The sequence below is a fragment of the Choloepus didactylus genome, chromosome 9 (genome assembly GCF_015220235.1).
Source record: "Choloepus didactylus isolate mChoDid1 chromosome 9, mChoDid1.pri, whole genome shotgun sequence".
NCBI lineage: Eukaryota > Metazoa > Chordata > Mammalia > Pilosa > Megalonychidae > Choloepus > Choloepus didactylus.
The window spans coordinates 88,919,857-88,947,076 of record NC_051315.1 but is presented as its reverse complement, the minus strand read 5'-3'; the positions used below and the strand labels follow the sequence as shown (position 1 = coordinate 88,947,076).

The 27,220-nt window shown below is 37.6% G+C and overlaps 3 protein-coding genes across 5 annotated transcripts in view; 1 reads left to right on the top strand and 2 right to left on the bottom strand.

The window, feature by feature from the left end:
• The window catches only part of LOC119544930 (MOB-like protein phocein), a 43,772-nt gene extending 41,523 nt beyond the window's left edge, over positions 1-2,249 (bottom strand). Inside the window, exons 1-4 of the mRNA XM_037850508.1 lie at positions 2,092-2,249; positions 1,260-1,424; positions 403-492; positions 93-321 (exon numbers count right to left, since the gene is read on the bottom strand). Coding sequence (XP_037706436.1) covers positions 271-321; positions 403-492; positions 1,260-1,424; positions 2,092-2,094 — 309 coding nt within the window. The 5' untranslated portion in view covers positions 2,095-2,249 and the 3' untranslated portion in view covers positions 93-270. Of the gene's footprint in view, positions 322-402; positions 493-1,259; positions 1,425-2,091 lie in introns of the transcript that reaches the window.
• A 184-nt stretch (positions 2,250-2,433) lies between these two features.
• On the top strand, positions 2,434-12,619 carry HSPD1 (heat shock protein family D (Hsp60) member 1). Of its 2 annotated transcripts, none has more exons than XM_037850503.1 (12): positions 2,434-2,542; positions 3,664-3,839; positions 4,960-5,212; positions 6,776-6,858; positions 7,607-7,702; positions 8,122-8,215; positions 8,550-8,718; positions 9,934-10,033; positions 10,577-10,822; positions 11,239-11,413; positions 11,716-11,894; positions 12,006-12,619. In XM_037850503.1, exons 2-12 carry the CDS (start codon positions 3,666-3,668, stop codon positions 12,162-12,164), a joined length of 1,728 nt encoding a protein of 575 aa, XP_037706431.1. In that variant the 5' UTR covers positions 2,434-2,542; positions 3,664-3,665; the 3' UTR covers positions 12,165-12,619. The 2 variants fall into 2 exon arrangements, with proteins under 2 accessions (XP_037706431.1, XP_037706430.1); XM_037850502.1 differs by lacking the exon at positions 2,434-2,542 and adding an exon at positions 2,616-2,753.
• Positions 12,620-15,763: 3,144 nt separating this feature from the next.
• The window catches only part of COQ10B (coenzyme Q10B), a 37,100-nt gene continuing 25,643 nt past the window's right edge, over positions 15,764-27,220 (bottom strand). For both annotated transcript variants that reach the window (XM_037850504.1, XM_037850505.1), the window contains exons 4-5: positions 18,503-18,604; positions 15,764-16,773 (exon numbers count right to left, since the gene is read on the bottom strand). In XM_037850504.1, coding sequence (XP_037706432.1) covers positions 16,606-16,773; positions 18,503-18,604 — 270 coding nt within the window. In that variant the 3' untranslated portion in view covers positions 15,764-16,605. The remainder of the gene's footprint in view (positions 16,774-18,502; positions 18,605-27,220) is intronic.

The window sequence follows — 27,220 nt, the reverse complement described above, 5'->3', positions numbered from 1 at the left end:
CATACAAACCTTGTTTCCCAGAATTATCTGCAGGTTATTTTTAAAAAGGCTTAATTACTCCAGAGAACTCTAAATCACTAAACAAATAAAAATTAAGCATTCATTTACATATTTTTATTTGGAAATGTTTATATCAGTACAGGGAAATTAAATTTTAGAGACACTGGGTTATCAGTTTATTACAAAAGACACGGAAATTATTTACATCACAGAAGATTTCAGAACTTCAGGGGAATGGGCAGCTTCACATGATGCCATTTCAAGAATATTTCACTCTATATACTTCCCAAGAATGTCACTATCTCTAAATAAGAAATATTCCTGCAAAAGAAAAAAAACATTAGGTTAAGACAGCTAACAGCGAACACTTAACTTCTTTTAAAAGTTATTAAGGTTACACACCTTTTCTTCTAGAACTACTTTGGTGCCTCCATATTCTGGGAGAAGAACTTTATCTCCAACTTTCACGCTAACTGGTTCAATCTGTCCACCCTTAAAAAAAAACAGTATTTATTAGCAAAGACAAGTAGTTCACCAAATACTTACACTTTTAAATCACTACAATTAATCAAGTATGTTCACTCAATTCAAATGATAAAAATGCATTTAGTGGCCAAGTGATATAACTAACTACCATTAGTTCTTCACTAATAAATATTAAGTGTAAAGAGTCAGAATTCAAAATAAGCCCTACAGTAGCTTGAACTAGAACCCAATTTCACTGTAAAAGTTCAAGTAGTTATACTGGGAAATCTAACTCTAGCTAATTAAAGCTAACTTCATTATTGCTAAATACTGTATTAACACAGCCTATCAACTTGTAATTAAACAGTTTTCAAAACCATACGCAGCAAAATGATCATCTTTAACTTATTACAACATTCAAAAGTTAAGAGAACTTTTCTATACTTAGGACATACATTTCTTTTTGTTATCCAATTTCCTTCCTTCCAAATTATAGATTCGGGGAAAGGCACTAAAGCAGAGTGCCCAGAACCTCCCTTCTCCTAACTCTGGGACAGCTCCTTGCTAGAACGTTCTCTTTCAGAGTTAACCAGAACAATGCAGTTAACAGATTTCACCCAAAGAGCATTTATCGTGTATTCTGGCTGACACTTTTTGAGTTCTGAGGTCTAGCCAGTTAAGTGAAGAATACCTGAAAGGATAATGCAACCTGTTCCTTTCATAGGTAAGCCAACTGTGGCCCGAGTGGTTCAAGTATTACAACAAAAATTAATTCACTTGCACCCCACATTTACCTTTCCTTTAGCTCCCGATCCAACAGCTAATACTGTTGCTTGCAACACTTTTCCTTGAGATTTTTCTGGAAGCATAATGCCTCCTTTAGTTACAGTTTCGGCTGCACTCCTTTCAACCAATACTCGATCAAAAAGGGGAAGAAACTTTCTAAACGCCTGTCCTGCCTGTAGAGAGAAATTTTACACTTGCAACAAAAACAATATAATTATATGCTGAACAAACAATACCATCGTAACCGTTACATATCAAACACCAACCACATTCTAGTTCCAAAAGATAAACACCGTAAGTCATAAAGTAGTTCGGGAAACACATTTGAGTGTTCGGGCCTATATTTCCACGTTTAATTCCCCAGTCCCTATGTCTATTAGAGGTCGTCGTTGTTCTCCTATCCAGAATAGCCTTAAGAACAACCTTGGCTAACTCCAAGGTCAAATATTTCCCTTCCTCAGATTTTTCTAGAAATGTTCAGAACATGGAGTAAACCCTCCTCCTAGGGCCCTGCTCTTTCTCCAAGAGATCACACGCCCACAAAGGCCTGTGGGAGAACTCAGCCGCCGCACGTGCGCCCAGGTTCTTGTCCCCTGCCCCGCAGACGTGCCTCACCGGCACACTCATGCGAAGACCCCATGGCAGACGAAAGGGTCGGCGGGTCCCTCGCTCTCCCGCCCGGGCGACTTCCCCTTGGGGACCGCGACTGTCCAGGGTCCAAGCGGGAGCAGAACACTGAATGACCCCTATCCCTCCGGCCAGAGCCCAAGCCGCTGTACGAACTCCTGAACTGTTCAAACCAACCCAGGACCGCCGACCTCCAGCCTACGCGGTACCCACCATGGCTCCGGTTGCCGTAACTCGTGCTCTGCTCTCGCGTTACCACCGCCGCAAGGACTGAAATCGCTTAGACCCTGGGACTAAACGAACGTGAGGAAAAGTGGCCCAATGCGCAAGCGGGCTCGCCGCTCCACCCCCCCAACCCGACGCCCCGCCCTGCGAGAGTGGGTGGTCGCACCCGCGCGTGCCCTGATTCGTTCCGGGAGCGCCGCGCAGATCACTGACGCAAGGATAGGAGGGCGGAAGAAAAGAGGAGCATTTTCTAGGCTTTTCTAGGCTACCCGCCGAGGTAAAAGAATTACCCCTTCGCCCCCTCCCGGAAATGACGCAACTTGACCCTTGACACGCGGAGAGCGCGGCGCTTTCCGGAAAGTTCTGGAACTGAGTTTGGCCCGGGAACTAGCCTAAACCGGCTGGAGAGGGCTGAGTCCCCAGATCTGGCCCTTAGCGGGTAGGGAGGGGCGGGGCCCAGGCGTCGCGCGTGCTGATTGCAGGGCCTGCGCGGGGGGAAGAGGGCGGGAGCCCCTCGCACATGCGGCATCGCGGGGCGGGGGGAGCGGCAGAGGGAGGGGACACGGACTCATTGCCGTGTGCGCCCTGTAAGGTGTCCCTCACTCGCCGCTGACGGCTTGCCTCTTCGTCCGCACGCTCGGCCGCCGCAGGTACCCATGCGACTGTGCCGCCTCACCTTACCGTTTCCAATCCCTTAGCGTACTTTTTTGCTGCGACTCTGCTTGAGTGGGGTGTCGGGGATAGAACAAGGGCTTCCCGGTGGCGCTGCAGGCCCAGCCCCGCTGGGCTAGGCCACGAGGGTCCATGCGGGAACCCATCACGTGGGGCGTGGAGCGCAGGACCCGGGCCGGACGCGAGGGAGGGCTTGCTTGGGGGATGGAATTTAGGGGGTTTTAGTTCCGTGGGCCCTCGGTGCAGCGCGCTCTTGGCTGACTGTTAAGGCTTCGAAGGGGGTGGTCGTAGCTGCATGGGAATTGCTTTCTGCCCGGCGGCCGGCTGGGTACGGAGCCTCCACCCTTGACCTTGCTCGCGGCGTCCTGATGCAAAAGACATGTGGGGCCGCGCGGAGAGGCTGGGTCTCAGCCCCCAGCATCACGGACCTCCGGGCTGCTCAGATACTGTAGCCGTGGGTGGATACTTGGAGATACTCCTTTTCAGGTGTTTTTTTGTACCTCAAGGAATAATTTTCACCCCCATGGTGACTTGTGTTTGTAACTTGGTCTTCTGCGGAGTTTGTTTTCCAGGGGCGCACTTGGAGGGCGTTTGCTCTCGGGGCCATTTTAGCGGTGAAAGGTGAACTCATTTTTTTTAGGCATAGGTGGGTGGCCATGGACAAGGAGATAAGTGTACTGTGTGCTAGTGCTATAGGTCAGGAGTTGGAGGCGGCTTCTCCTTTTAAGCTAGTAGCTGGTGTTCTGTAGCTATGGCCCACGGAGCATGGCTTGTGCGTGCCATCCCGGCTCACACCTAACGTTTCTTGTTCCATTGCACAGTTGGCATGTTTGCTGCAACACGCTCATGTAGTGTTAGTACTGATGATCTACTTGTCTTCCCTTCTAGAAATGCTTCGATTACCCACAGTCCTTCGGCAGATGAGGCCAGTGTCCAGGGCATTGGCACCTCATCTCACTCGGGCTTATGCCAAAGATGTAAAATTCGGTGCAGATGCCCGAGCCTTAATGCTTCAAGGTGTAGACCTCTTAGCGGATGCTGTAGCCGTTACTATGGGGCCAAAGGTACAGTATTGTTTTATTATAGTTGTAATACTTTTAACTAAGCAATAATGTTTTACTGATGCAGATAGTCACTGAACTACAGAACAATATTTTGGTATTCGTTTTTGAGAGTATCACATTTGCAAATAAAAGTTTCAATTTTTTGGTTAATATTTTTTTCCTACTTAAGTATAATGTCTTACAGCTTCAGCCAAATTTTCAAAGCTTTATTTTGTATAATGTGCGATGTAATTGAATAGTATTACGGCTCAAACAGTATTTTTAAACTCAAGGTAGAACTAATCTTGTTGGCTTGCTTGACTTAAATTTTGGATTCTTTCCCAGTAAGTTAGTGCCAAGTATAAATGGAAGAGAGTAATTTATTTGTCTTGTAATACCTCAAATATGTGCTTATAGGTACTAGTTGTATCCAATGTATTTTCTCCTATTCCAAAGCGTGTTTAAAATTTTTTAATCTTGTTCACTTTGAAGTTACTGGTGAGTGAGGGGTAATAAATGATTTGAGGTGGTCTTCATTTCATGTTGAAGATGGTTCAAATATTAAAGTGATCCAAACAACTGCACGAAGTATGGCATTTGCTTGCCTCGTGCAAAAAGAAAAAGCAGCTTTTACTGGCCTAAATCGAAAAGTTGCCAATACTGTTGCACCATGTTTGAGGTTTCATATTGAACAACCATGGAAGAGCACATTGCTCTTGCCTGGCTCTTAGTATGTTAGTAATTAGATTTTAAAATGTCATTATTTTTAAAGATAGCAGTAACTAACTAAAATTAAAGTATAAATGGTATGAAGGGTATTATCATTATAATCTACCAACCTGGTGTTGGTTATCCTGTACTCTTGTTTTATAAGATGACATCTTTTGGCCCCTAGGATTTTTATCTGCCATAATACCTAATCCAAAGATATGCACTTGGCTGGGCAACAGAGAGGTCATTTTGTGTGTAAACAAAGAACGTTGATGAATTTGCCCTTGAGATTCATGCTACGGGATTGATAAAAATGACACAACTTATGTTAAGGCTTTCAAGTAGTTGCCCTGTTATGAAGACTGTTCATTGTCTGAGTAGCCTTTGCAGTGTGTGAGCCTGTCATGTTTTATTCTCTCTGCAATTATAGGGAAGAACAGTGATTATTGAACAGAGTTGGGGAAGTCCCAAAGTAACAAAAGATGGTGTGACTGTTGCAAAATCAATTGACTTGAAGGATAAATATAAGAATATTGGTGCTAAACTTGTTCAAGATGTTGCCAATAACACAAATGAAGAGGCTGGGGATGGTACCACCACTGCTACTGTACTGGCACGCTCTATTGCCAAGGAAGGGTTTGAGAAGATTAGCAAAGGTGCTAATCCAGTGGAAATCAGGAGAGGTAGGAAAGTTTCTTCTTTCAGTACATTGTTTTGAACTTTGATTTTTTTTTAAGAAGTCGTTGATTCCCTATCCCTGGACATGAAATGTTTTAAAAGTTATCTGATGAAGTTGAGTCTCTCCTAAAACCTTAAACAGAGCTTGCCTTCAGCAAATAGTGATTGACTGCCTGGCTATGCAGTGAACACTATGCTAGGTTTAAAGGAGAAAATGTAAATGAGACAGATCCTGCTTTCCCCTGTCCCCCAAAGTGCAAGCATTTATTGGCAGATACAGTATCTACCCTGTACCTTGAAAAAAGTAAACTTGTGGGGTTTAGAGAGATGATACAATTTTGATATAATTCCACTTTAGTTTTAGGAAAGGTAGGGTTAAAGAAGAAACTCTCATCATTTAGATCAGAAAGCAATGTCTTCCTAGAATTTTGTAGCAATTTTTTCTTCCATCTTAACAGTACATACCATGTTATTGATTTGCATTTTGTTTGTTACTGCTTGTTTCTTGAGAGCTAGACTGCATTTTAAAGGTTTCCTTCAGCATGAGCTTATGCAATACAGAATTAAATTCAAGTCTTGCCTTTGTCTTTTATTGGCTGTCAGCTAAAACTCATTTTTCCTACCTGTAAAATGGGATTACTATCTATCGCTAGGGTGTGTTATTCTCCAAACCAGAACACTTGAGAGTTAAAGGAGATGCTCTTCATTTTATCAAAATTTAATTCACAAGCCAAATTGATCTATCGTCACCCTATCTCAGTGGTGTAGGCCCAGGTGAGTGCTCTGCATTTAAAGCAGTTTGGGACTGTAAACCACTAGCAAGTATTAAATGATGTTATTAAGAGTACTTCCCAATAACAGTCATTATTACTACTCATTGGATTTTTTTTTTTTTTTTGAAGTAACATTTCTCAAAATGAAGGATGAGGGAAAGGAAGAGCTAGCACTAGTTCTAGTTGAGCAAAACATGGTAGCTGGCCTGTGATTCTTATAAATCCATATTGTTAGTATAGCTCTGTTGATTAATAAAATTTTGTCATTTCATAATTACATATTAAATCAGGATATTTCTGACATTTAAAACCTGCAGTGGTGTATCACAAATTTTTTATGGCCAAGAGCTTATGCTTCTTGTTGAAAATGGAGTATTAATCCATTTTGGTCCCTTTTTGTGTCATTTAATTGGGGTGAGTAGTTTCCCCAAGGCAACCCTTATAGGAAATGGGCAACATGAATGGATTGGGAATAACTTACACAGAATGAATTAAAGGTTGAGAGTCTTGAAACTGTACATATCACCCTTTGTTAGTTCAGTTTTCAGAGTAACATTGGTGTTGTGGGACTTCGTTTGTTTACTGTATAAATGCAAAGTTCCTATTTCAGGACATGCCATCAACTCCATGTGATTGGGAACAGCACTGGCACAGAAGCTGTGCATAGACAGTATATTAAAACATTTATTGGGCATATTAAGGCATTGAAACACTTAATTCAAGATTTTTGAATTCCCTACATGACATGGAAGCCATGAGAGAATAAGTATTGTAATGACATTTATTCTTGACCAGGTGTGATGTTAGCTGTTGATGCTGTAATTGCTGAACTTAAGAAACAGTCGAAACCTGTGACAACCCCTGAAGAAATTGCTCAGGTAAGGATTTTTCATAATATATTGTGAAGGTTAAAAGTAGAATTTTTTTTTAATAAATTGTGTGACTATTCCGTAATCACACACCAATTTCAGAGCTACCACAATCTCCAACATTGGAAGCATTTTTTGTTCCTACTACTGAATCCAGCAACTGTAATTTGAGTCTTACTGGATTATTTTAATTACATGGTTGTAATTTGTATGTATGAGAGAAAGTTCTTTAGCCATTGTATTAGGTATATAATTTTTATATCTTGTAATATTACTGTCACTTTCACCCAGGAAAAAAAATGGGTTCAGCCGATTTTTCCCGTTTTTGTTGAAAGGAACAATTTCATATTTAATTTGTATCCTTCAAAATAATATAGCCAAATAATGAATTTTAAAGGAATTGAAAACAGAACCAACATTTCATTAAAATTGTACAAAATTTATTTTAATTCTTTTTTGAGATATATTCATATACCATGCGGTCATACAAAGCATACATGCAGTTGTTCAAAGTATCATTATATAGTTGTGCATTCATCACCAAAATTAATTTTTGAACATTTTCATTACCACACACACAAAAATAATAATAAAAATTAAAATGAAAAAAAAAACAAAGTAAAAAAGAACACTGGGTGCCTTTTTTCTGACCATTAAAATTTTATTTGGCGGAGGGAGAGGTATCAGTGAAGGGAGTTGATTGAGGATGCTAGCCTTACATTTTAATTTAGAAGAGTATGTATCTTGATTGTTTCAGGTTGCTACAATTTCTGCAAACGGAGATAAAGAAATTGGCAACATCATATCTGATGCAATGAAAAAGGTTGGAAGAAAGGGTGTCATCACAGTAAAGGTGTGTTTTTAATGGTAGCTTGTCTGATGATGATCCAAACAGTTGTTCAAATAGGAAAATTCAATCTAATTGTATTTCAGATTTAAAGTTCTATTTCAGTCCTTCATGTGTACTCACAGCACCTGAATACACTGCTTGTTGTTGTTTGGTGCGAATTATTAACCTTTGCTGTTAGGAATAGAAATTCTGTCCAAATAATCTTATGAATTCATCCTAACTTAAATAATTATCTTCTGGCTGTAAAAAATATTCAAATATGTATTTTTAAAATTTTGGCAGGAGTGGAGTTGGATGCTCCTGGGGCATTTGCATACTCCTGCATGGCTCTCTTAATGGCCAGTGGGATCTATTTTTATTAATCTGGTATATAATTACAGGTTTTATATTTCTTTAATGAAATTCATTCTTTGAATACATAGGATGGAAAAACATTGAATGATGAATTAGAAATTATTGAAGGCATGAAGTTTGATCGGGGTTATATTTCTCCATATTTTATTAATACATCAAAAGGTAAGCAAGTCAGTAATTGAAATTTTTTTTTAAGTATAATTGGCTATTAGGTGTCAAACTAGGCATTACTCGGTGTAATACCTAAAAATATATTGATATTTTGAAAAGTAAATGTCTATTGAGAAACGAAGAATGAAAAATATTAACTCTCACCGGTCACTTTTCAGTAAATAGAAGGTCAACTGTTCGTGAAAAAAGGATGAGACATATATAGAATCTCGACAGAGAAGCCAGAAACCCAAAGTCAGGCACAAGTCAATATATTTCATCAACTGATGACCATTCACTTGGAGCTTTTGTTAAGTTTGATTGGAACTGTTGTTTGTTTTTGTAGGTCAGAAATGTGAATTCCAGGATGCCTATGTTCTGTTGAGTGAAAAGAAAATTTCTAGCGTCCAATCCATTGTACCTGCTCTTGAAATTGCCAATGCTCACCGAAAGCCCTTGGTGATAATTGCTGAAGATGTTGATGGAGAAGCTCTAAGTACACTTGTTTTGAATAGGTAAAAGGCAGTGATATTTGATGGCTTACATTTCTAGGTAAAAGAATTACTGTATTGTTGTTTGAAATCTCCACCATGTACCGCCACAGCTGATCCAGTTTCGTTTATATCTAGGGTTGTAACTTAGTCCAGTTATAGTAGTACCATCTTTTGGAATGGGGTTTTAAAGTCCTTACCATTTTGTTCAACTTTTTAATAAGACAGACCAATTTGTAGTGTATGGTGCCTTTTTATTTTTGAAAGTGTTTATATTTATTATGAATGTACCTGATAGAATTTATTTTTTTTAAAATTTCCTTTTTCTGGTAAAATAAATTGGAATTTTGCATTCAAGAAGTAAATTGCCATTCTAAAAACCTCAGATTTAGATGTATTTAGGGATAAATTATTTTACATAATCAAAATCTTAAAAGTTTAGTAAATAATTGGAAATAGAGAAATTGGAAATTAAGTGAATGGACCTAAACTCATTTTGGAGGATTTTTAAAATCTATGTTTAGTTTAGTATATTAGTTGCAACTTTAAGACAGTTATGTTCATGCAGTAAATAGAATCTTAGGGCATTACTGAAATGTGCTTTTCCTAATTTTAGAATTGAGATATATCACAAGGGAGACTTTCAAATTTTATTTGGTTGGAAATGCACAAATGCATTTCTGTTTGCACAAACCAAATAGCAGATATGTTCCAAAGATGCATACCTTTCTTTACCTGACCCAGAAGTTCTAAAGGAACTTGTTTATCATGGAACTTTTTGTTAACTTGGATTTGCTTTTTTGGATTATGTGGAGCCTTAGAGATTGTGAGATTTGAAGCCAAAATAAAAAAACAAAACAATAGACCTACAGAGTTTTTCATGGAGCCATTTTACTGGTAGCAATGAAGTTGGATGTCCGGTTTACTGAACATACCATAATAGCTTATTTGAGGGTGCTGTGTTTTGTTTTGGTTTTGGTTTTTTAACCAAATAGATCATCTGTCTGGACATTTGCATATTCCTTCTGTTTTTCAATCCAGCCTCAGCTGGACATTTGACTGTGCATTCCATGTGTCCGATATCTGATAAGATTGCAGCTGAGTAGTATCAGTAGTAGTTACATTTTTAAAGGAATTGAATTCAGAACACTGCTTGTTTCCCTATGATCCTTGTCCCTGAATTAAAAGAGATAGGCATTTTTGTTAAATTTAAATCTTACAATCATCTGTTCTTAACAGGCTGAAAGTTGGTCTTCAGGTTGTAGCAGTCAAAGCTCCAGGTTTTGGTGACAATAGAAAGAACCAGCTTAAAGACATGGCTATTGCTACTGGTGGGGCAGTAAGTAAAACAAATGTTGGGATGTTGGCTTTACTGAATGTTATACATAAATACTTTTAGGTCTAAAATTTATAGGTAGAATTTACATTTTTCAGAGTAAGATATTACCTGAACTGCTACTTTGTTTCTCTTGGCTATTTGGGGGGTGTGGTTGGATTAGATAATTTTCAGGTCCCTTTTATCTCTAACTTACCAAGAGTCTGGCCCAAGAAGGGGAAGTTTATTGGCTAATCTCTTGTCAGTTTTGAAAGACAGAAGAATGTAATAGAAATGACATAAGGTAAAGAGTTTAGCCTATGGTGTCTTGTCCTGTTTCAAGTAAGTGTGACCTTGGGTGATTTTCCTGAATTTGTATTTCCTCAGATAAGACTAATACTAATTGGTAGAGTTGTGGAAAATTGAGAAGTTGGAATTGCATTCAGTGTTGTTCTGAACTAGTAATGTCTTAAAGTCTCACATTTCAAAGAAATGTATTTCAAGATGTTACAAACACCTACGTGTTATGTTGTGAATAAGCTTGGTATAACCAAAATGTCTTCATAGGTGTTTGGAGAAGAAGGATTGACTCTAAACCTTGAAGATGTTCAGTCTCATGATTTGGGAAAAGTTGGAGAGGTCATAGTGACCAAAGATGATGCCATGCTCTTGAAAGGAAAAGGTGACAAGACTCAAATTGAAAAACGTATTCAAGAAATCATTGAGCAGTTAGATGTCACAACTAGTGAATATGAAAAGGAAAAACTAAATGAACGTCTAGCAAAACTTTCAGATGGAGTAGCTGTGCTGAAGGTAAGAGCCATTGTTGTAAATAGGTTTCTTGGGTTCTGAGACAAAGAATGATTTTGTGTCTGGTATTTCCCAATAGTGTTGTTTACCTAAATGTTTGAGGAATTAACATCATTGTAGAGATATTTCTTAATAAAATTTATTTACTGAGTCATTCCTTAAACTGGATTTGAACTTGTAGTGGGGGCATTGTCCTGGAAAAAAGGTATGTTTTGTTATTTACTGGGATCAGGAGGTCAGTCTTGTGTATGCCTTTTTGGGACACCCTCTTAGCTACTTAATCATACAGATAATAATAGCAAATATAACAATCCTGTTTTACAGGATTGCTTTAAGTAAACTAGGTGCTTTTTTTAATGACTTTTGACAGCATCCTGAATGGGAGTGGCCATGTTAACTAGAATTCTTTTACTCTTTAGGTTGGTGGAACAAGTGATGTGGAAGTGAATGAAAAGAAAGACAGAGTTACAGATGCACTCAATGCTACACGAGCTGCTGTTGAAGAAGGCATTGTTCTTGGAGGTGGTTGTGCTCTGCTTCGATGCATTCCAGCCTTGGACTCACTAACTCCAGCTAATGAAGATCAAAAAATTGGTAAAGAGTTATCATACAAATGTGTTATTTGTGGCACCTGATTTTAATATTTCTATTAGAATAAAATTGTTGCTACTCACTAAATGGAACGAAAAATCACAAAGCAATATCCAGAATAACAAAAGTAGAATAGTGTTTGTGTCAGAGTTAATAATGCATCTTATGTTTTAGGGAGATTGATATGACCCATATTATCTCCCCATTGGGATTTGTGTACATCAGTACCCTCACAAGGAGAATTGTGTTGATATTTACAAAAGAAAGAACTAAAATAAATTTGCTAAAATTGGTTTTCTTTATAGGTATAGAAATTATTAAAAGAACACTCAAAATTCCTGCAATGACCATTGCTAAGAATGCAGGTGTTGAAGGATCGTTGATAGTTGAGAAAATTATGCAGAGTTCTTCAGAAGTTGGCTATGATGCTATGCTTGGAGATTTTGTGAATATGGTAGAAAAGGGAATTATTGATCCAACTAAGGTAAAGAGTTTTCTAAAAATCCTTTCATCAGCTGAAACATCAAATCTTCATTAAGTCTTTTTCAGTATTTTACTAAGGAGAAATAATATTTTACCAAACTTTTTTTTCTAGGTTGTAAGAACTGCTTTATTGGATGCTGCTGGGGTGGCCTCTCTGTTAACCACAGCAGAAGTTGTAGTCACAGAAATTCCTAAAGAAGAGAAGGACCCTGCAATGGGGGGAATGGGTGGAATGGGTGGAATGGGTGGTATGGGAGGTGGCATGTTCTAATTCCTAGAATAGTGGTTACCATAATTAATGAACTGTGGGAAGCTCAAGGCAGTGTTTCTCAACAATAACTTAGTCATTTGAAGAAAATGGCGGAAGGCTGGCCAGTGTAAGAAAATCACTATAACCATCAGTTACTGGTTTCAGTTGACAATATATAATGGTTTACTGCTGTCATTCTCCATGCCGACAGATAATTTATTTTGTATTTTTGAATAAAAAGACATTTGTACATTCCTGATAACTGGGTACAAGAGCCATGTACCGGTGTACTGCTTTCCACTTAAATCACTGAGGCATTTTACTGATTCTGTTAAAATCAGGATTTTAGTGCTTGCCATCACTAGATGAGAAGTTAAGAAGTAGCCTTTCTGAGGAGAGTAAGAATAATTGTGTACAAAGAGAAATACCCAATTATGTGACAAAGCTTTGCGTAATAAAAATTTCTTTAAAGTTCATAGTTGTGTTGACCTTTCCGTGGTTGAAAAAGAAATGAGAAATGAAAGCTAATTGAAAGGGGGGAAATGGGACGTGTAGGTGGAATTGAGAATACAGGAGTAAACCCATGTCTTGTCAACCCATTTTCAACAAGGGTGCCAAGACTATTCACTGGGTAAAGAAGAGTCTGGTGCTGGGACAAATGGATACCCATGTACAAAAAAAATGAAGTTGGATCCCTTATCTCATACCATATGTAAGGGTATTGTTCCATCTACAGTATTTCATGTTTCTTTTTGCTGCAAACTGAATCACCTTATTACATAGTCACTGGAGGAAATTTTTAAATAAGGCAACAACTCTGAGTCCTGTGGGAATATAATGTGTTTGTTGAGTCTTGGTCATAAAAAAGATAATCTGTCATTTCTTGTGGGGGCTAAAGTTATTGCTCCACATAGGGGGAAGGACATCCACATTTTGCTAGGGACAGCCCATGGCTTCACTTTTTTAATTTAAAAAGAACTTAAATGGAAATGGGTTTCTTTATCTTTGATAATCGCAGTGTGGCAGTTTAGTGGGCTTTTTTTTTATTATGGTAAAGTACGTGTTAGAGAGACATCATTTTGAGCTTTTCAAGCGTCCAATGCAGTGACATTAAGAACATTCCCATTGTTGGGCAACCATCAACATTATCTGGTTATATGGTTCCAGAATTCCCAAAAGGAAACTCTGTGTCCAGCAAGCAGTCACAATTCTCTCCTTTTCCCAGTCTCTGGCAACCACTTACCTGCTTCCTCTGAATTTGCCTATTGTGGATATTTAATGTAAATATGTGATATATATGATACATAGCCTTTTGTGTCTGCCTTCTTTCACTTAGCATGTTCTTAAAATTCATCCATGTCATATATATAATGTATATATAACATGTATTAGTACTTCCTTTTGTACAGATATATATCCTATTCTGTTATCTATCAGTTGATGGTCTTTTGGGTTTTTTTTGGTGTACGTTTTTGCATGGATGTTTTTATTTTGGTATATACGAAGTATGGAATTGTTAGGTCACATGGTAATTGTGTTTAACTTGAACCCAAAACTTCTACAGCCCTGTAGTTTCGCGTTCTCACCAGTAATGTACAAGCCTTCCAAATTTTCCACCTTTACTCAATTTTCCTTTTTTATAATAGCCCTCCCAGTGGGTGTGAAGTGGTATCTCATTGTGGTTTAATTTCTACTTTCCTAACAGCTAAAGATGTTAAGCATCTTTATCTGTGTTTATTGGCCATTTGTCTGTCTTGGGAGAAATGTCTATTCCTTTGCCCATTCCTCCATATGAATTAAAAATTTTAATTGTAATTGCCGATTCCAAGTCTCACTCAGATTAGTCAGTCACCAATATGACAACCAGTACCCAAGAAAACCTAGTCTTTTTCTTAATGTTTAATACTCAGCTGAGTTCAATATATGCATGGTTGATAATATTAATACATGCATGATATATTATTTAGGAGGGTAAAATTAATGCTATGTGGGTTCAGAGTTGTAAGAAAGACTTCCCCAGGTTAGGAAGTAGCTGAGTGGCATGTGAAGAATCATATCTGAATTTAAATACATACCTGTACTGGGGTTAGGATTTGAGACGCTTTACTCGTATTTGTGTTGTCTTTGTTGAGTTTAAATATATTTTGGTTACTAGACCCTTATCAGGGATGTGATTTGTCTTTTCACACTTGAGATAATATACTTTTGATGTGATATACTAAATTTAATTTTTATGAAGTCTAATAATTTTTTGTTGCTTGTGCTTTTGGTGTCATATCTAAAAAATCATTACTAAATCTGAGGTCATGAAAATCTGTCCTAGGATTTGAGAGTTGTATAGTTTCAGCTTTTTTATTTAATGTCTTTGATCCATTTTGAGTTAAATTTTATATATGGTATGAGGTAAGGGATCCAACTTCATTTTTTTTGTACATGGATATCCATTTGTCCCAGCACCATTTGTTGAAGAGACTATTCTTTACCCAGTGAACAGTCTGGGCACCCTTGTGGAAAATGGGTTGACAAGACATGGGTTTATTCCTGTATTCTCAGTTCTGTTCCATTGAGCTATGTATCTATCCCTGTGTCACTACCACTCTTAATTTGATTACTGTATCTGTGTAGTAAGTTTTGAATTTAAAAAGTATGAGTCCTCCAATTTTGTTCTTTTTTAAACTTTTTTTTTTTTTTTGGCTAGTCTAGCTTCCTTGCAATTCCATATGAATCTTAGGATGTTTTTCCATTTAAGGAAAAAAGGCCATTGGGATTTTGATAGGGATTGCAATGAATCTGTAGACCACATTGGAAAGTATTACCATCTTACTCCAGAAAAAGAAATCCAAAACTCCTTACCCCTCCCTTACTGACCACTAGAATTGCACTCTACCCAATTTTTAAGACTTTCAATAGAGGTTAACGCAGTGTGGTACTGTCACAGATAAGATACATAGATCATGGAACTGAACAAAACATCCAGAATTCCATACAAACACGGGCAACTTTTTTTTTTTTTTTTGCTATATAGTTATTATCAAAGGTCAAGGCTAATGGATTACAGTTCAATAACTTAAGGTATTTCCTTCTGGCTATTCTAAAACACTGTAGACACTAAAAAGTATCTATATAATATAGAGTTAGTAGTCACAGTCATTTGTTAAATCCTAATTTCTTGGTTCTACCTCCACCCTCTCATTTGATCTCTCAATCTTTGGGGATATCTGGGCAATGACTTTTAACTTCATAGTGCTGGAAATGGGTGTTGACCTTATGGGGCAGAGAAATGAAACTGGTTGATGTTCTTGGAGAGACTGGTACCTTTGGGTTTCAGTATTGCCATCTTAACAGTATTAAGTCTTCAAATCCATGAAGATAGGGTGTCTTTCCATTTATTTAGATCTTTAATTCAGCAGTGTTTTGTAGTTTCAGTATACAACTGTTGCACCTCCTGAGTTAAATTTATTCCTAAGGATTTTATTCTTCTGATGATACTGCAAATGAAAGTGAATTTTGTCCAGCCATATTTGTCAAAGTCTGATACTTTGGATATTAAGAAATGTTATAATTAAACTTGATGTCTATGCACATATCAAAATAATACAGGAAGATTTCAATGGCCAAAATAACTACAAAAAATAAACAAATTACCTTTATTAAGTTACCACTTCAGTCCTTACATTGATTTGTTTTAAAAAAAATAGTCTGAAATACCAAAGTGAGTATACATAATAAATAGAAAATAGGGATGCATAGTGCTGGAGATGTATCAACCATCTTCATCTGCTGAAGACAAAATTTGGTGCACAATTAGTATTTGTTGAAAGAGCAGCCAAAGTACCTGGGAGAGGGTAGCTTAAAGTCTGGACCACTCACCAAAAAATATATTCACTCTGTATCTGGAAGCTAACCTCACTATAGCACTGAATTCTACCCCCCATAAGAACAATTTTTAAAGTATCAAAAGTGCCAGGGGACTTTTATTGACAGCTTTTTAAGTCAAAGTTTAAAAATATCTAATGATTAGGCAAATAAGCTAAGCCACAGGGCAGCCCCTGTAACAATAAGTTACACAGTGTGAATTTAATAACTTAAGTGTGATATGGTTAATATAATACATACATCATGAATATCTAAACTAACCTTTTTCAAGTAAAGTGATAATGGAAAGTTTAAACTTAGTTTCAATTTCTGCTCTGAAGAGGGATGTCAGTATTCTAGCAACAGTGATGACATCCCATTGTAAATGCAGAACATGCTGATGTATACATTGCTTTGAATTATACTTGATTGAAGAAAATACTATGTACATGTGGTTCAATATTCTGTGTGCAAATTTTAAATGGTGCAGGTTTATAATCAAAGCTGGGTTTAACAAATACTTTCTGACTTCTAAAAGTTAATGATGAAAGCACTTCCTAAATATGAACAAACTTAGAAGTAGGTGACACCAATTCTTCTTTCTCCTCTATGTGTGATGAACTTCATGTAGCATTAATTCCCGAGGTATATTTGTTTCTGGACCATACAGCTTACATGCTCTTCTTTCAAAGGCAGCTACCATCTGCTTTACAACTTCATCAAAAAACAGCGTGGCAAGCTGAGAGTGTAGAAGTGAGCGAAATTCGAAAGAAATCTGTAGGAAAATGCTAATAATTATTTTAGGAAGATGTGTCTTAAACCTCCAATTAGGACGGTGATACTTACACTGTGGCCTGGGCTAGTTGGCCCAGTATCTAAGGCAGAGCTGGGTGAGGTTTTCAGCCCTCTTCAGAAAAGGCTGTCTTATTTACAGCAATAAACATTAACTACTGGCACAAGGAGCTTAAGTAAACAAGGCCAACGGATCTCATTTCAAGGCAAAGAGATATGGCTTCTTAATAAGTTGAGAAAAGCCACACAAAAGCTTTGCTGAATACATGTATCACTCTGACAATCATTAATGTGTCCCTTTTAGATCTGTTCTACCCCCAAAAAAGAAATAAGGAAAGGAAGTGATACTTCTGATAGGTAGCAACAGGAAGATGACTCACGTGTGCATTTCAGACAGACAAGGTTGATGGTTCAATCTGAAAGTAGCTAATGAATTAGAACTTTATATCTCATTGTTCCAGATGGAATTCAAGGCAACTTGTTTTACTTTTCATTTTAAAATAATCTGATTTATAGAAATGTTTCAAATATAGTACAAAGAATTCCCTTATAACCATCACTCAGATTCCTTTATGTTAATGTCTTATATAAGCACAGTTCTATGATCAAAATCAGGATATTAACAGAGGGAGTTAATACTATCAGATTATAATGCTGTAATCTTCATGGATCTTTTTCAAAGTTTTCCAATGTCATTTATCCACTTATGTTTAATGAAAGTAACTCAAGTGCTAAGAACACCATATAGTAATTTAATCAAAATTAGGACCATTTCTTGCGATTTAATGACTGTTACAGAGAACTCTCTGTCAACAAAGGAAAAAGTGGCTTTAAGTTTTTATAGCAAAGGTAATGTGAACAAGAAATTACCAAAGTCACTATATTCTTAAAACATCTTTTTCCCTTTGTCCTGTATTTCTGCTTCTTATAAATCAATGTGTAGATTTAGTTTGGTGCTATTCAGCTGTTACTATAAAAACTGAGTGAAGTCATGACATGTGTCTTATAGTCTGTGGACTTAACAAAAATTATTTCACTTATGTGAAATAATTAGAATATGCAAATTCAGAGCCCGAAACTAGAAAACAAGATACCAGGGGTTGGGGTGGGTCGGGGTGGGTTGGGGAATGGATGTTGGTGATGGCAGCACAATATTGTGAATAAAAATAACACCACTAAATTGTATATTTGAAAGTGGTTAAAGTGGGAAATTCTAGTTGTATATATGTAAACAGAATAAAAATTTAAAACTCATAGAACTGTAAAACAAAAAATGACCCTAATGTCAACTATGGACCATAGTTAATAGTATAACTGAAATAATATTGTTTCATCAATTGTAACAAAAAAATTACTAACACTAATGCAGAGTGTTAACAGGGAAAACTGTATGGGGACAGGGTATATGAGAACTCTATACTTTCTGCATGATTTTTTGTAAACCTATGATTGCTAATAAAAAGAAAAAAGGAATGAATATTCAAGTTTGCAAAAAATACAATAGAAAAAAGGAGAAATGTTCTTTAGTATTTTTTCCTATAAAGTCAGTGCAGAAAAGGTATCCAATGGTCAGAAATTTGAGATTTTTTAAAAGTGTGTTTCAGTAATCTCTGTGCCTATAAGATAATTAATTATGGCATGTGGGTTCTACTCCCTCTATAGCAACTTCACCTGATAGTTGGAACAAATCAAGGGGTTTCTGAGAGACTTACTGAAAAATCCAAAGTACAAGTTCTTGGGTAGCCAGGAAGACCTGGGCTAAAACGCCAAACAGTCTCCAAATGATTGAAAAGTCTCCCATCTGTACAGGATGCCTACAACAAAATTAAAAAATAAAGCCGCAGTAAAATATCACTTGTTTATTTGCCAGAATCTACCATGAGGCTGATTTTTTTGAGAAGTATATATTTTTGATGATGAAGCCATCTGATTTTTAAGCTTGGTATTAGGAAGTAACCTCTTGCCTTAATAAAAGCCATATTCATTTCTTCTGGGATCCACAAGATTTTAAATTTTCTCTTCCACCGCTACCACCCACTGTGCTACTCAGATTTCTCTTCCAGCAGAAAAACGGAGTGATTTTCCGAAGCCTGTTTCCGGCTCTGCCACTCAAACGATCCTGAACAAGTTAATTCCCTACACCATACATTTCTTTTTTTTTTTCCTCCCAACTGAGTTAAGTTTATTCTTTTTCCATATATTTCTTTAATAGATAAAGTGAGTATAATACCTACTTTATACAATCACTATGAGATTAAAATGTGTATAAAGTACCTAACACAGATCTCTAGTAATAATCTAAACTGTTCTCTCCTACCCCCCTATTTTTCTCTAGTTAATCATAGTTAGCATTTATTTTACTCTTTACTCTTATTCCTAGAGGCTTCTATGGCTCCAGTTTCCTCAAGTCTGACCCGAACCCTTGTCCCTGACCCATCCATTTCTTTTGGACCTCTTCAGTGCACATGTGTATTTTATGTGTGTCTACACACTGAAACACAATACTTAGCCTTACTACGTGCAGTGCATTTTGATATTTCCCATTCTGTATCACTTATGATTGAGACCCACTAAAATGGTGACCAGAATCATATTCACTAGTGGACTGTTAGCACTGGTTATGACCTTGAGTAAAGTTCAGCCTCTACCTACTACTCAAAGATACTATCTGGACTTTATTATACTAGTAGACAAGTGACCTCAAGAATACATACAACCTTCCTTCAGCAACAGACCCATTTTTTAATTCCTGTTTCAAAGTCTACACTACCCTCTTCAATTAAGCCTTAAGTTTTCAGTAAGTATCCTGAGGCCAATAAATAAACTAGCAAAAGGAGGACTTGTATGGGTAAACCATGTTTCCCTAGAGTAAAATGAGACATGTTTCTTCCCTAGGTATAGGTTCCCTAAACACATAACCCAGGACCATTTCTCTGACTAAATTCTGGATCTTTCCACAGGAAAGTCAAACTGGGAGTCAAAGAACTGAAAATCTAGTTGCAGTTTTGTTCCTAACCTTTATTTCATTTCTTAACCCTTTTGAATCAATTATCAGATGGTAATATGGTAATATCATTATTACAAACAATGTCAGCTGCACCCAAGGTAAAAAGCAGTTATAAAGAAATGCTCCCTTTATGTAAGGAATTTTAGTTTTTTAAATGAAAACCAATGAATGTCTTAAAAACTTATTTAGACATGATTCAATAACAATCATTAAAATACTACCTCGAATTTAATCACATTATGCTAAGTCATTGGGGAAAAATGAAAATTTCCTTCAAAATATTCAGCTTTACATTTGGTTCAATAATGGCCATCTAATTTTTAAAAGCATCAAGAGTCAATGATAAAGTCTTATTTCAGTTATCCAACTTTAACACATTCTGTCTCTTTTCAATCACATAAAAAGCTTACAGCAAAGTTAACACTAAGGGAGAAACAGCTATTGGAAATACTAAAATATAGTATCTTCCTCTGACTATTTTTCTTCAAAACGTGGTACTGCTGCACTCATAAAATTATCTAGCCCAGGAACCCACAGAATTTTACTGGTATGGTTTGAACATACCAGGAACAATAATGCCAAAGGCCTCGTGCCTAACAGCAGAAAATGCTGACCACAGTAGAAGCTATCCCATACAAAATACTCATATTGTTAACATTCACTGAACTGTTGCTTCTATTAAATCTGCTGAAAACTTTCAAGAGCTCTGGCCATTAGATACTAGAATTAATGACACATTAAGTCACAGGCACATTTTGGGCAGCTAATATTTCACAGAAAAGGTCACAGGGCTTCTGCTGCTCCCTTGGTAATAATGATTTTTATTGTATATCACATGCATAATAAGTATTAAAATCTAGAATCTGAACCTAGAGACAACTGAATGTTGAGCATATATAGTTTTGTGTTATTCTCAAACATATCCTGAGACAGTCAATTAGCGAATTAAGCGTGAATTTATTATAATGGAAAAAAATGTGGAATCAGACACACATAGTGTGACTTTCGCAAGGTTCCTAATGTTAAGCCTCATAAAACTGAGAAAGCAATACTCATCTAACACTGCCTATTAATGAAGATTAATCTTTTAAATAATATAGTTTCCTCCTTCCTGGGCAGTGTGCAAAGCTACTCTGAGATTATGATGGATGTTTCTGGATCTGCAAGGTAAGTAGTGAGGCCTTCATAAGTAAGGAGAACTCACGACTCCATTATTGTAGTATGGGTCTGGGGATAACAAATAAAAAAAGCAGCGTGCCTTTCTTCAAAGAGCTCAATCTTGTCAAGGTTTGTAAATAACTTGTTAAATGAACAAATGTAAGAGAAGGGGCAAAATTAATAAAGCATTTACAAAGCCCAGAGAAATCATGAAGGTAAGAATAATTATCTATATGAAAGGAAAGGGAGAAATGAAACTGGATAGCCGAATTTAAGGAAATTATAGTCAAGGAGTTAAGCACATTACAGATAGAAGAACAATATGCAAAGGCACAGAGCTGTAGAATAATTACCATACAGTGCATTAAGGGAACTTTAACATGGATGGTATTGCCTGAATATTCAGTACAGTATGGGGGATGGGAGGACGAGGAGGGTGAGGAATAGATGGGCTCATGTGTAAGGCTAAAGAGCTTGACTTTATCTGTATGTTTTAAGAAGTCATGGAGGGCGGGGCAAGATGGTGGATTGGTGAGGTGTATGTTTTAGATATTCCTCCAGGAAAGTAGGTAGAAAGCCAGGAACTGCGTGGACTGGACACTGCAGAGCAATTTGACTTTGGGCATACTTCATACAACACTCATGAACACGTCGAACTGCTGAGATCAGCGAAATCTGTAAGTTTTTGCGGCCAGGGGACCCACGCCCCTCCCTGCCAGGCTCAGTCCCATGGGAGGAGGGGCTGTCAGCGCTCGGAAGGAGAAGGGAGAACTGCAGTGGCAGCTCTTATCGGAAACTCATTCTACTGATCCAAATTTCCAACCACAGACAGACTGAGACCAGACACCAGAGAATCTGAGAGCAGCCAGCCCAGCAGAGAGGAGACAGGCATAGCAAAAAACAGCAAGAAAAACTAAAAAATAAAAGCAGAGGCTTCTTGGAGTTCTGGTGAACATAGAAAGGGGAAGGGCAGAGCTCAGGCCCTGAGGCTTATATGCAAATCCCGAAGAAAAACTGATCTCTCTGTCCCCTGGATCTTTCCATAATGGCCCTAATTGCTTTGTCTCTTAGCATTTCAATAACCCATTAGATCTGCTAGGAGGGCTTTTATATATTTTTTTAATCTTTTTTTTTCTGTTTCTAAAACAATTACTCTAAGAAGCCCAATACAGAAAGCCTCAAAGACTTGCAATTATGGCAGGTCAAGACAAGAGCAGAACTAAGAGAGCACTGAGACAAAAGGCAATAATCCAGTGGCTGAGAAAATTCACTAAACAACACAACTTCCCAAGAAAAGGGGGGTGTCCGCTCATAGCCATCATCCTGGTGGACAGGAAACACTCCTGCCCGTCGCCAGCCCCATAGCCCAGAGCTGCCCCAGACAACCCAGTGTGACGGAAGTGCTTCAAATAACACGCACACACCACAAAATCGGGGGTGGACATTAGCCTTCCCTGCACCCTCAGCTGGTTGTCCCAGAGTTGGGAAGGTGGAGCAATGTGAATTAATAAAGCCCCATTCAGCCATCATTTCAGCAGACTGGGAGCCTCCCTACACAGCCCAGCAGCCCAGAACCGCCCTGGGGGGACGTCACTCACCTGTGACATAGCACAGTCATCCCTCAACAGAGGACTTGGTAGTGCACGGCCTGGAAAAGGGACCCACTCGCAAGTCTCAGGGGCCATACGCCAATACCAAGGACTTGTGGGTCAGTGGCAGAGACAAACTGTGGCAGGACTGAACTGAAGGATTAGATTATTGCAGCAGCTTTAAAACTCCAGGAACATCAGGGAGATTTGATTGTTAGAGCCACCCCCCTCCCCCGCCCTGACCACCCAGACACACACCCCCTATACAGAGCGGGCAACAACAACTACACACGCAAGCTTGGTACACCAATTGGACCCCACAAGACTCACTCCCCCACTCACCACAAAGGCAAAGCAGGGGAGAAATGGCTTGTGGAGAACAGGTGGCTCGTGGACGCCACCTGCTGGTTAGTTAGAGAAAGTGTACTCCACGAAGCTGTAGATCTGATAAATTAGACATAAGGACTTCAACTGGTCTACAAATCCTAAAAGAACCCTATCAAGTTAAGCAAATGCCAAGAGGCCAAAAACAACAGCAAATTCTAAAGCGTATGAAAAAACCAGATGATATGGAAAACCCAAGCCCAAACACCCAAATCAAAAGATCAGAAGAGACACAGTCCCTAAAGCAACTAATCAAAGAACTAAAGATGAACAATGAGACCATAGTACGGGATACAAAGGATATCAAGAAGACCCTAGAAGAGCATAAAGAAGACACTGCAAGACTAAATAAAAAAAATAGATGATCTTATGGAAATTAAAGAAACTGTTGACCAAATTAAAAAGATTCTGGATACTCACAGTACAAGACTAGAGGAAGTTGAACAACGAATCAGTGACCTGGAAGATGACAGAATGGAAAATGAAAGCACAAAAGAAAGAATGGGGAAAAAAAATCGAAAAAATCGAAATGGACCTCCGGGATAGATAATATAAAACGTCCAAATATAAGACTCATTGGTGTTCCAGAAGCGGAAGAAAAGGGTTAAGGTCTAGGAAGAGTATTGAAACAAATTGTTGAGGAAAACTTCCCAAATCTTCTAAACACCATAAATACACAAATCATAAATGCCCAGTGAACTCCAAATAGAATAAATCCAAATAAACCCACTCCAAGACATATTCTGATCACACTATCAAACACAGAAGAGAAGGAGCAAGTTATGAAAGCAGCAAGAGAAAAGCAATTCACCACATACAAAGGAAATACCATAAGACTAAGTAGTGACTACTCAGCAGCCACCATGGAGGCGAGAAGGCAGTGGCACGATATATTTAAAATTCTGAGTGAGAATAATTTCCAACCAAGAATTCTTTATCCAGCAAAGATCTCCTTCAAATTTGAGGGAGAGCTTAAATTTTTCACAGGCAAACAAATGCTGAGAGAATTTGCTAACAAGAGACCTGCCCTACTGGAGAAACTAAAGGGAGCCCTACAGACAGAGAAACAAAGAAAGGACAGAGAGACTTGGAGAAAAGTTCAGTACTAAAGAGATTCGGTATGGGTACATTAAAGGATATTAATAGAGAGAGGGGAAAAATATATATGACAAACATAAACCAAAGGATAAGATGGCTGATTCAAGAAATGCCTTCACGGTTATAATGTTGAATGTAAATGGATTAAACTCCCCAATTAAAAGATATAGATCGGCAGAACGGATTAAAAAAAATGAACCATCAATATGTTGCATACAAGAGACTCATCTTAGACACAGGGACACAAAGAAATTGAAAGTGAAAGGATGGAAAAAAATATTTCATGCAAGCTACAGCCAAAAGAAAGCAGGTGTAGCAATATTAATCTCAGATAAAATAGACTTTAAATGCAGGGATGTTTTGAGAGACAAAGAAGGCCACTACATACTAATAAAAGGGGCAATTCAAAAAGAAGAAATAACAATCATAAATGTCTATGTACCCAATCAAGGTACCACAAAATACATGAGAGAAACACTGGCAAAACTAAAGGAAGCAATTGATGTTTCCACAATAATTGTGGGAGACTTCAACACATCACTTTCTCCTATAGATAGATCAACCAGACAGAAAACCAGTAAGGAAACTGAAAACCTAAACAACCTGATAAATGAATTAGATTTAAGACATATACAGAACATTACATCCCAAATCACCAGAATACACATTCTTCTCTAGTGCTCACGGAAGTTTCTCCAGAATAGATCATATGCTGGGACATAAAACAAGCCTCAATAAATTTAAAAAGATTGAAATTATTCAAAGCACATTCTCTAACCATAATGGAATACAATCAGAAGTCAATAACCATCAGAGACTTAGAAAATTCACAAATACCTGGAGGTTAAACAACACACTCCTAAACAATCAGTGGGTTAAACAAGAAATAGCAAGAGAAATTGCTAAATATATAGAGACAAATGAAAATGAGAACACAACATTCCAAAACCTACGGGATGCAGCAAAAGCGGTACTGAGGGGGAAATTTATAGCAATAAATGCATATATTAAAAAGGAAGAAAGAGCCAAAACCAAAGAACTAATGGATCTACTGAAGAAGCTAGAAAATGAACAGCAAACCAATCCTAAACCAAGTAGAAGAAAAGAAATAGCAAGGATTAAAGCAGAAATAAATGACATAGAGAACAAAAAAACTAAATAGAGAGGATAAATATCACCAAAAGTTGGTTCTTTGAGAAGATCAACAAGATTGACAAGCCCCTAGCTAGACTGACAAAATCAAAAAGAGAAAAGACCCATATAAACAAAATAATAAATGAAAAAGGTGACATAACTGCAGATCCCGAAGAAATTTAAAAAATTATAAGAGGATACTATGAACAACTGTATGCCAACAAACTGGATAATGTAGAGGAAATGGACAATTTCCTGGAAACATATGAACAACCTAGACTGACCAGAGAAGAAATAGAAGGCCTCAACCAACCCATCACAAGCAAAGAGATCCAATCAGTCATCAAAAAGTTTCCCACAAATAAATGCCCAGGGCCAGATGGCTTCACAGGGGAATTCTACCAAACTTTCCAAAAAGAACTGATACCAATCTTACTTAAAGTCTTTCAAAACACTGAAGAAAATGGAACACTATCTAACTCATTTTATGAAGCTAACATTAATCTAATACCAAAACCAGGCAAAGATGCCACAAGAAAGGAAAACTACCAGCCAATCTCCCTAATGAATACAGATGCAAAAATCCTCAACAAAATACTTGCAAATCGAATCCAAAGACACATTAAAAAAATCATACACCATGACCAAGTGGGGTTCATTCCAGGCATGCAAGGATGGTTCAACATAAGAAAATCAATCAATGTATTATAACGCATTAACAATTCGAAAGGGAAAAATCAAATGATCATCTCAATAGATGCTGAAAAAGCATTTGACAAAATCCAACATCCCTTTTTGATAAAAACACTTCAAAAGGTAGGAATTGAAGGAAACTTCCTCAACATGATAAAGAGCATATATGAAAAACCCACAGCCAGCATAGTACTCAATTGTGAGAGACTGAAAGCCTTCCCTCTAAGATCAGGAACAAGACAAGGATGCCCGCTATCACCACTGTTATTCAACATTGTGCTGGAAGTGCTAGCCAGGGCAACCTGGCAAGACAAAGAAATAAAAGGCATCCAAATTGGAAAGGAAGAAGTAAAACTGTCATTATTTGCAGATGATACGATCTTGTATCTGGAAAACCCTGAGAAATCGACGATACAGCTACTAGAGCTAATAAATTTAGCAAAGTAGCGGGATACAAGATTAATGCACATAAGTCAGTAATATTTCTATATGCTAGAAATGAACAAACTGAAGAGACACTCAAGAAAAAGACACCATTTTCAATAGCAACTAAAAAAATCAAGTACCTAGGAATAAACTTAACCAAAGATGTAAAAGACCTATACAAAGAAAACTACATAACTCTACTAAAGGAAATAGAAGGGGACCTTAAAAGATGGAAAAATATTCCATGTTCATGGATAGGAAGTCTAAATGTCATTAAGATGTCAATTCTACCCAAACTCATCTACAGATTCAATGCAATCCCAATCAAAATTCCAACAACCTACTTTGCAGACTTGGAAAAGCTAGTTATCAAATTTATTTGGAAAGGGAAGATGCCTCGAATTCCTAAAGACACTCTAAAAAAGAAAAATAAAGTGGGAGGACTTACACTCCCTGACTTTGAAGCTTATTATAAAGCCACAGTTGTCAAAACAGCATGGTACTGGCACAAAGATAGACATATAGATCAATGGATTCGAATTGAGAATTCAGAGAAAGACCCCCAGATCTATGGCCGACTGATCTTTGATAAGGCCCCCAAAGTCACTGAACTGGGTCATAATGGTCTTTTCAACAAATGGGGCTGGGAGAGTTGGATATCCATATCCAAAAGAATGAAAGAGGACCCCTACCTCACCCCCTACACAAAAATTAACTCAAAATGGACCAAAGATCTCAATATAAAAGAAAGTACCATAAAACTCCCAGAAGATAATGTAGGAAAACATCTTCAAGACCTTGTATTAGGCGGCCACTTCCTAGACTTTACACCCAAAGCACAAGCAACAAAGAAAAAACAGATAAATGGGAACTCCTCAAACTTACAAGTTTCTGTACCTCAAAGGAATTTGTCAAAGAGGTAAAGAGGCAGCCAACTCAAT